At 50.0% G+C, this 9,118-nt stretch overlaps 2 protein-coding genes across 3 annotated transcripts; one reads left to right on the top strand and one right to left on the bottom strand.

Annotated features, from left to right (window-relative positions):
- Positions 1–2,263: 2,263 nt before the first annotated feature.
- On the bottom strand, positions 2,264–4,251 carry C5H16orf86 (chromosome 5 C16orf86 homolog). The gene is made up of 4 exons (XM_036187676.1): positions 3,961–4,251; positions 3,515–3,744; positions 2,884–3,125; positions 2,264–2,803 (listed from the first exon to the last, which is right to left on the bottom strand). The coding sequence occupies exons 1-4, from the start codon at positions 4,042–4,044 to the stop codon at positions 2,394–2,396; spliced, it is 966 nt and encodes a 321-aa protein (XP_036043569.1). The 5' UTR covers positions 4,045–4,251; the 3' UTR covers positions 2,264–2,393.
- Enkd1 (enkurin domain containing 1) lies at positions 3,949–6,370 on the top strand. Of its 2 annotated transcripts, XM_036187678.1 has the most exons (4): positions 3,949–4,303; positions 4,560–4,659; positions 4,739–4,927; positions 5,889–6,370. In XM_036187678.1, the coding sequence occupies exons 2-4, from the start codon at positions 4,575–4,577 to the stop codon at positions 6,086–6,088; spliced, it is 474 nt and encodes a 157-aa protein (XP_036043571.1). In that variant the 5' UTR covers positions 3,949–4,303; positions 4,560–4,574; the 3' UTR covers positions 6,089–6,370. The 2 variants fall into 2 exon arrangements, with proteins under 2 accessions (XP_036043571.1, XP_036043570.1); XM_036187677.1 differs by lacking the exon at positions 3,949–4,303 and having other exon boundaries at positions 4,472–4,659.
- The last annotated feature ends 2,748 nt before the right edge of the window (positions 6,371–9,118 follow it).

Genomic DNA, 9,118 nt, shown 5'->3' with positions numbered 1-9,118 from the left:
GGGCCATAAGTTTCAAAGGTAAGCCTAGCAGGACGCTAGAGTGACAGTGACATCATCGAGCATGCAGCTGTATGTGCAGTAGGATCACTCCATGTATCTGTAAGACCAGAGACCACTTTTTTTTTTTTTTTGAGCTGAGGACCGAACCCAGGGCCTTGTGCTTGCCAGGCAAGCGCTCTACCACGGGGCTAAATCCCCAACCCGCAGGGGGCACTTTTGAGGCTCCTACCTGGAGATGTCTGAGGCCCAGGCCCACGTTCTAATCTTACAATTCAGAGGATAGATGCACTTGTAGGACAGAGTCAGAGGTGACACCAGGATCCTCTGACACGGGAGGAAAGGCATTTCATATGGAAGCCCCATGTCTGAAGTGCTTGAAGGATCCCCAGGAAGAGCAGCAGCATGTCTCCACAACCCCCTCACTCATCTGCTCTTCCTAGGGCTGTCTACAGGACCAGCGGCAGCAGTCATGGGGGAGGGTTACAGCTCCAAGACATTCATTCACTGTCACCACCACCCATTACCAGGCACCATCTGTGGGCAAAGTGTAGTCTGGTTGCTCTATGACATTGAGTAGAGAGTATTTTCTAGAAGTATTTAATACACATGAGTGTTCTGTTTGCATGTATGTCTGTACACTGCAGTGTGTATCTAGTATGGGCAGAGGCCAGAAGAGGGTGTCAGATCCCCTGGGACAGGAGTTAGACAGGAATAGGGTGCTGTGTGGGTGCTGGGAATTGAACCTGGGTCCTCTGCAAAAGCAGCAAGTGCTTTTACCAAGAGCCATCTCTCCAGCATTCCCCTCCCACCCCCTCTCCTGGAACTCACTCTGTAGACCAGGCTGGCCTCAAACTCAGAGATTCCCTTGCCTCTGCTTCCTGAGTGCTGGGGTTAAAAGTGTGCGCCACTACCACCCGGCTCCTTTCCTTTTTTAAAAGATAGGGTCTCTGAGACTGTAAAACATTGGAAGCGAACTTCTGCCCTCCGGGGTTCTCCAATTGTGCTGTAAGCCTGTATTTAAGACCTCCTCCCTCCCTCCCTAAACAGCATTCAGCATTCAAAAAAAAAAAAAGGAAAGAAAGAATTGAAGACAGTGATGTTCTAAAACAGGAAATGGTGATGGTGTCATGGGCCTATGAGGATGCTGAACTAAAGTCTATCAAATTGTACAAACAGGAAAATTGTGTACTATGTGAATTATCTGTCAATAAAGATCTTATATTAAAAAAAACAAAACAAAACAAAAAACGGTAGGTTCTCATGTAGTATATCCTGGCCTTGAATTCATTATCTGCCTGCATCTACTTACCAAATGCAAGGGCACCGCAAGGCCTAAGCCCCACTTACTAGCCACAGGTGTGCACCACCACACCTGGTTAGTAGTAAACTTTCTAAAAGTGCCAGTCTTGGGACAGACCAATGAACTTTGCCACCTCAGAGGGAGATCCCAGACTTGAGCCCCTTGAAGTCAGGACAAATGCAGGCCCTTCTTAATAGGATCAAACACTGGTTCCTAACATTCTCTTTCCTCTGCCCCAAGTTCCTCTCCTTCACCTCTTACCATTAGCCTCTCTGACCCTCAGGCAGACACCATGCCTACCTACCTATGCTGTATAACAGTTTCCTCTGAGATCAAAACATTCCATCCTGGAGGAGGCTCCTTAAACAGGAAGGTAAACAACTCAAAATAGCTTCAGGAAGTTCCTGAAATTGACCAGATTTCCCCAGGCCCCTCCCTGCCTGAGTAAGCAATAAAACTGAGAGTTCCCCTCAGGAGGGAGGAAGCTGAGCTGCAGAAAAGACTTTCAGACTAGACCAGAGACCTGGAAAAAGTAGAAACCTGCTGAGCACCTAAGGCACCTAGAAGGGACACTCTCCAACCTGCTGAGCTGCCTCCAGGCTGTGCAGTGGGCTCCAGGTTCCCAGCTTTGTGAGCTGTCACCCGTGCTGGGGTGGGCTTTGGTGATGCGGGTGTCTGAGTCATTTCTGCTCCTGTAAGTGACCCCAGTAAAACTCACTGGTTCACCAAGTTGGACTTTGGTGGTATCTGCACTTTGGTCCGTCCTGGGCTGGCTATCTGGGGTGAGCAGATGTGAGTGTTGTGTCTCCCCAGGAAAAGCCTTGTCACACAACAACCTCACCCACTCTGACACATTCGTCAAGGTTCCAGTTGATCTCTGCATGGGTGGATCCTCCTCCCTTCTCCCCAGACTTTCCCCCAGTTTAGACATCACATTTCAGGAATCAATCTTAAAAGGGGGAAATGTTTATTTTCAGTGAGCCCGAATTCCCAAGTACAAAGACTAAATTCTTTCCTCCACCTGATAGCCTAGGCCTGCGCCGTACAGCCCTAGCTCAGGCCTAGAGGAGAGACATTCTCAGTGGGTAGATGGTCACTTGTACTGAGGGGAGAGTGGAGGCACCAGAGGGGCTGCACAGACACTCAACATCTTGTCAATGTCCACTTGGGTGGTCTTATCCACCTCAGCCTTGAGGCTGCCAATCAGCCTTAGACTAGACAACCCCCCAGGGTCCTCTCCAACCTCCTGTCCTAGAGAAGGAAGAGGATGAGTGAGTGGCACTAGCGTGTTAGGGCAGGGCAAAGCAAGGCTGAGGCCCAGCTCACCTGCCACGGGCAGCAAGGCCTGCAACTGAAGCTGTTCCGCACCTGCCTCCTCAGGAGCCAGGGCCAGCTCCGACTCGGGCTCCACCTCCGGCTCTCTGTCCCCGTCCCCTGCCTGATTCAGCTCAGGGTTGCAATAGTTGATATATTGGTACAGTGGCCGCAGGCGCTGGACTTTGCCTGCAAGAACCCAAGGCAGGTAAAGGCTGGAGCGCCAGGTGGTACCCGTCAGACCCAGAAGAGGAAAGAAGGTAACTCACGCTCCAGTCCCAGCGTCTCTGTGGGTGCAGATGTGCTGGCTACAGCTGGGGGCACAGGAGCCCCGACACTCTTGCGTTTCTTGGCTTTTTTGTACTGTTTAGCAGACAGGGAAGACTCGCTGTGGCTCCCCTCCGGCTCCTCCTTCTGCAGCGGCATCCCTGGGGGCAGTTCAGCTTCAGCCCTAGGATGGGCATGGTAGCTCGGCCCTGGGAGGGCTGGGGTACCCAAGCCTGGGACAAGGCTGAAAGAGGTAGTGTTGGTTAATCGGCGCTGCTGGTGTTACAGGTAGGCTTCAGACTTTGGTTCCTGTGTGTAGCCCTGCCTGCCCACCAACCCCAGGGCTAGTTAGCTGCCCCTTTCCTGGTCAGTGAAACTCCCAAGATCAATAGAGACTGAGCACTCGTGACAACACAGTCTCCTACAAGGCTACAAAATCTGAAAGCCCCAAACCTTTCCCCACTCTTTCCTCTTAGACTACTGTTCTAGAGAAACACAAGTTTCTAGTTGGGAGTGAGGGGTAGTAGCAGAGGACAAAGATATCTGCCTCGAAGGAATCAGGATTTAGGAATCTCCGGGTATAAGGCTCCCCTCCCCAGCCCTACAGCTCCATCCCTTTGAAAGCCTCCTCACTTGATAGGCTTTCTCTTGGGCCCATGACTGGGCCTCACGATGGATGATGTGGGCTTGGGTCCTCTCTCCTCTCCTGCTTCCACCCCTGGATTGAGCCCTTCCTCTCCTCGGTTTATTCCTTCCTCCTGGGGCTCCGGCTCCAAGCTGTGTCCTACTGACCATTTGTTTTCCCCTGGGGTTCTGCAGGTCTCATGTGCGGGCACCAGACTCTTATCTCCTGGTCCTGGACACTAGAAGATACGCATAGTAGCCAATGGCCAGGCAAAGTATTGTAGGGATCAGTCACGCAAAGTCCAGTACTGGCCACAAAATTTGACAGGAAGGCTACCAGCTCAAGCCCCTGAACTTGCAGGGCTCGGCCTGGCGTTAGGGGGTTGGGTCACCTAGAGTCCCGCCTCTCCTGCCCTACCGCTCCACCTCCCGAGCTTCGAAAATGCCTGCGTCACCTCAGGGGTCTCTGCAACCTGGGCTAATCTTACTGCCGCCCCATTCTGGCCTTCTGGTTGCCTCTTGGCCCCCGCTGAGGCCATGGCTGTGCGGAATCAGTGCGTTCCTTGACGGTTGCTAGGAGAAGACGGCGGGCCCACAGGCAGGTTGGACTGGTGGACTCGGTGTTAGTAGGGGAGACCACCTGGGAGGTGAGGCTCCTGCTGAGTCCTTAAACTTAGACTAGCTCATCTGGAACTACAAACCCCAGAAGGCTTTTCGCCGAAGTCGTTTGACCCCTGACCTCAGGAAGCCATTTGTTGCCAAGCAACAGCAACTCCTCCCGGCTTGCAACAGTTGGCGGTAAAACTGCTCTAGTGGGAGCCCCCGCTGGGGCGTTGCGGGGGAGGGGTCGCGAACCCCTCAGGGCAGTAGGCTAGGATCTTGGTCGCGGGGCGGTGGCGCTGGCTAAGCCTAGGGGTCAGGCGGGAGACAGGGGGTGGGGGTCGGGAATGGGGGTTACGGCGGGGCTGCAGGGCTCGCGTCGAGGGTGGAAGTCCCCGACAGGGATTGGGGGCCCGAGTTGCGCCGCGCAGCATGCGACGGTGCACGGTTGCAGGGCGGCGATAGAATCATGTGCGAGGGCCCGTCCCGCATCTCTGGACCCATCCCCCCAGACCCTACTCTCTGCCCGGACTACTACCGGCGGCCGGCCTCGGGTGAGTTGCGGGGTCCGCGGCGGGGCGGGTACTACGTCCCACCACTGAGCACGGCTTTCCACCGCGTCCTGCTCCTCAGCCCAAGGGCGCCTGGAAGGAAACGCGCTGAAGCTGGACCTGTCAGGTCGCGACCCGGACTCCAGTCCTCCTCGTGGTCCCCGTATCAGGCCTGGAGCCCGAGAGATCCTAGAGCGTGGCCAGCGCGGCGTGGGGGACGTGCTGCTGCAACTGGGGGCCATCTCCCTTGGTTCAGGGGTCTCTCCTAAGAGTAAGTCCTTGCCAGAAGGGGTATCGAGGCATTCGGAGGTGGAGAGGTCAAAAGTAGAGATTAAAATAGATAGGATGCTTAATTGGCTTGAGCCCAGGTAATCAATGTACTTTTTAGTTTTCCTAGCACAGAAGGAAGCTGAAATGCACGACCTCCTGACAGGATCAGAGTTCATCCTTATGTAGGAAATCCTAGCTTCAAGCATTCACACCTTGATGGAACATTGTTTACTTAGCTTACTTTGTGCCAAGCTCTGTAGGTGTTAGGAAAACAGACTTAAAAAGTATGGGTGTCAGCCTGGTGGTGGTGGCACACGCCTTTAATCCCAGCACTCGGGAGGCAGAGGCAGGCGGATCTCTGTGAGTTCGAGGCCAGCCTGGTCTACAGAGCAAGATCCAGGAAAGGCACAAAAGCTACACAGAGAAACCCTGTCTCGAAAAACCAAAAAAAAAAAAAAAAAAAAGAGGGTGGGGTAGGGAATGGAGAAATGGCTCAGAGGTGAAGAGCACTGCCTGATCATCCATAGGTCCTGAGTTCAATTCCCAGCAACCACATGGTGGTTGACACAACCATCTATAATGAGATCTGTCGCCCTCTTCTGTATACATAATAAATAAGTAAATCTTTTTTTTTTAAAAAAAAGTATGGGTGTCACAATTGGAGGCAATAAACAAGACAGGACAAGGTGATTAATGGTATATTTCACTATCAAAATGTAGAAGATAACCAGGAGGAATACTATGTAAGAAGAGAATAAGGGGGTGATCGTGCTGTGAGTGCATGGAGTCTAACATACATGAAGAAGTCTTGGTTGTATTTAAGTTTTGTGTGTGTGTGAGATTGAACCCAGGGTCTCTCCTAGACCAGACTGTGAGACGTTTCTGCAGAGGGCACAGTGTGAGCTTGTGTGTGGTCTGGTCTAAGCTGCATGGCCCTATCCCTAGCAACAGCTTTTCCCCAGGGAAGGATCCAAAAGACCATGAGAAGGAAAACCTGAGGCGGATCAGAGAGATTCAGAGGCGCTTCCAAGATCAAGAACGCAGGCGAGAGCAGAGCCAGCCTAAGCCCTTGAAGGCACTGTGGCGCTCACCCAAGTATGACAATGTGGAGTCTCGAGTCAAGGCCAGGATGAAGGTATCTTTCCCTGGGAGCCAGACATAGTGTCCATCTTGGCCAACAGACAGTTATACCCTGATCTAATTTACTGAGTGTGGGGGGGGGATGGTAAAGGCTAAGACATCTGGGGTGCACCTCTCTGAGGAGCTGATGGCTTCAGGGTTAGTAAAAATTAGGCTAGGGGAAGAGATGAAAGCTCAGAAGTCCTGGGATCGGGGCAATGGGGATAGTAGGTATAATTCAACTTATAAAAGGTTAGAGCTAAAAGCCAGCTGGACACGTATCTGAAAAAACTACCTAGCCAGGCGTGGTGGTGCATGCCTTTGATCCCAGCACTTGGGAGGCAGAGGCAGGCAGATCTAGAGTTTGAGGCCAGCCTGGTCTATAGATCGAGTTCCACAACAGTCAGAGCTACACAGTGAAAACATGTCTCAGAAAAACAAAACAACAATAACAAAAGAACTACGTAAGCTACTTGCCAACATTACTTATTTATGGTGTTGGAGATTGAATCCAGGCACTTGTGCACCCTAGGCATTCACTGTACCACTTGATAAGTTATGCCCCTAGCCTTCCTACTAATTAATTCTCAGTTTCTCTGTCTCTGTTTCATGTAGCCCAGGCTGACCTTGTCAGACTGTGTACATGAGATAAAGCTGATCTTTGAACTCCTGACTCTCCTTTCTCCACCTCCCAAGTACTAGAATTAAAAGTGTATACTACCACACTACTTTTTCTTTTTTTGGTTTTTTGAGACAGGGTTTCTCTCTGTAGCTTTGGAGCCTGTCCTGGACTAGCTCTGTAGACCAGGCTGGCCTCAAACTCATAGAGATCCACCTGCCTCTGCCTCCTGAGTGCTGGGATTACAGGTGTGCGCCACCACTGCCCAGCCCATACTATTTCTTTAATCAGTTTTTTTAGATTTAAAATTTAGTTTTTGTTTTTGAAGACAGGGTTTCTCTGTGTAGTCCTGGCTGTCCTGTAACTCACTCTGTAGACCAGGCTAGCCTCAAACTCACTAAGATCCACCTGTCACTATGCCTGCCAAGTGCTGAGATTAAAGGCATGCGCCACCACTGCCTGTCTTAAATTTTTTTATGTGTATGGATGTTTTGCCTGCAGTCTATGTACCACAGAGGCCAGAAGAAGGCATCGGATCTCCTGGAACAGCAACCAGTGCTCTTAACTGCTGAGCCCCCAACCCCACTACTTTCTTTTGAGACAGGGTCTTACTATGTAGTCCAGTCTAGCCTCAAACTCATTATGTAGCCCAGGCTGGCCTTGAACTTTGAACAGTCCTCCTGCCTTAGCCTCCCAGGTGTTGAGATAATAGATTTGGACCACCACACCCAGCTCATTTCTTTCTGAGACCATAGTATGCTGTTTAGTCTCAGGCTGTCCATGAATAACCTAGACTGGCCTCAAACTGTCAGTCCTTCTACCTCAGCCTCCTGCGTCCTGGGACTATAGGCATGCACCACCATTCTTTGAAACATCGATTTCTGAAGACAGTCTAGAGAGGGGCTAGGGTTAGGTTTGGGTGGTAGTTGCCATTGCTGTATTCAGGGGCCCTGAAAGAGACACAGGACAGAGAAAAGACAAGGTCACATGAGATTGTATTCAGGCTGAAGCATCTGTGGGACTGCCAGGGGGTAGGACTGTGTCCAGGAAGCAGATGGATACATAGCTCTGGATCTCAGCAGTGAGACCAGAGTGTTATTTACAAATTAAATTGAGGACGGTGGATCTAAGGAAGCAGCCCTTGGTTTGAGGGCATCTTGGAAGGCAACAATCCGCGGTCTCGACATCCACCCCCGGCACCCTGCCACGTCACCTCATTAACTTCTTGGGTGCTAGAAGCCAGAAAACCGCTCGGTTAAAGAAACATAAGTAAGCAAGGAGCCAGGTGTGGTGTGCTGTGATAATACACACCTTAATCACGGGTCTCAGAAGGTAGAGGGCCGGCAGGCAGATCTCATAATTCAAGGCCAGCCTGGTCTATACAAAAAATAAAAAATACGAGTCCAGGACAGCTTGATAATAGACACATATTTTTATGATAATACAACAATTTTCACCAAGCTCTGAAAGGAAAGGCGATTTGACAGTTTCAATCTTCAATCGTCACTTATAGCGACTCCTCGCTACTCTTTATATGATTACAAAATACTTGTCGAATTAGGAAACACATAGTAAAATTAGATATTTACCACAACAAAATTACCCATTTGGGGTTTAAACAAAGCAGTGATTGGCTTATTGTGTGTCAAGCCATAATCTAAAAGGACAGTATGCAAAGAGGACCAAGTGTAGCTTGGTAGAATTGCCTCGTGTTGTTTAAGAGCTTTCACACATATTGTCAATATTTATCTGAAAAAATCCAATTTTCCTATAATTGTTATGTGTTGGTAGCTAAGTTTTCTCTGATCTGCCAGACCCACAGACCCGCAGAGATATATAACATATAATATATAATAACATATATAATAATATATAAAATAATCAACTCGAAGCGTATATTAATTACAAAGAACTCCTCAAGCCATAGCTACAGGCCTAACACAGACTTAGCTTTAATTTAAACTCAACCCAATTCTATTATCTGATGTTGCCATTGTCCATAGCTTTACCTGGTCCATTAAATGCTGCTCTTGTGGAAGGCGGCTGGTGTCGCCTCCGCTTCCAGCCTTCCAGCCTCCCACAGTTTCTCGTTCTGCTTGTCCCACCTATATTCCTGCCTGGCTACTGGCCAATCAGCATTGTTTATTTATCAACCAATCAGAAGCAAGACACATTCACAGCAGAAAACATCACACAGCATTTGGGGTCTGTTTTTGGAGAGAGGTCTCTATGTAATCCTGCCATATCAGTGGAACTTGTATATAGGACCAGGCTGCCTCGAACGCAAGAGTCACCATGCCTCTGCCTCCCTAATTAGATTAAACGGCTTGTCCACAATGCTTTGCAGAACTTTTAGCATTTATACTGCTGTGCCATTCCTGGTGTGCCTCTTTCTGCTCCTGTTATGGATTCACATCTACAGCTCTCAGCTGCCTGCTTTAGCCACCTGGCCTA

This window comes from Onychomys torridus, chromosome 5 (assembly GCF_903995425.1).
Source record: "Onychomys torridus chromosome 5, mOncTor1.1, whole genome shotgun sequence".
Lineage (NCBI taxonomy): Eukaryota > Metazoa > Chordata > Mammalia > Rodentia > Cricetidae > Onychomys > Onychomys torridus.
Note: the sequence above shows the minus strand (reverse complement) of the source record. Positions and strands in the feature narration are given on the sequence as shown.

Coding starts and splice junctions, on each gene's coding strand:
- C5H16orf86 (XM_036187676.1), bottom strand. CDS start 4,044: ATGGCCTCAGCGGGGGCCAAGAGGCAACCAGAAGGCCAGAATGGGGCG. Junction 3,126..3,514: donor CCCAAGAGAAAGCCTATCAA/GTGAGGAGGCTT, acceptor TACCTCTTTCAG/CCTTGTCCCAGGCTTGGGTA. Junction 2,804..2,883: donor AGAGACGCTGGGACTGGAGC/GTGAGTTACCTT, acceptor GGGTTCTTGCAG/GCAAAGTCCAGCGCCTGCGG.
- Enkd1 (XM_036187678.1), top strand. CDS start 4,575: ATGTGCGAGGGCCCGTCCCGCATCTCTGGACCCATCCCCCCAGACCCT. Junction 4,660..4,738: donor CTACCGGCGGCCGGCCTCGG/GTGAGTTGCGGG, acceptor CCTGCTCCTCAG/CCCAAGGGCGCCTGGAAGGA. Junction 4,928..5,888: donor TTCAGGGGTCTCTCCTAAGA/GTAAGTCCTTGC, acceptor GCTTTTCCCCAG/GGAAGGATCCAAAAGACCAT.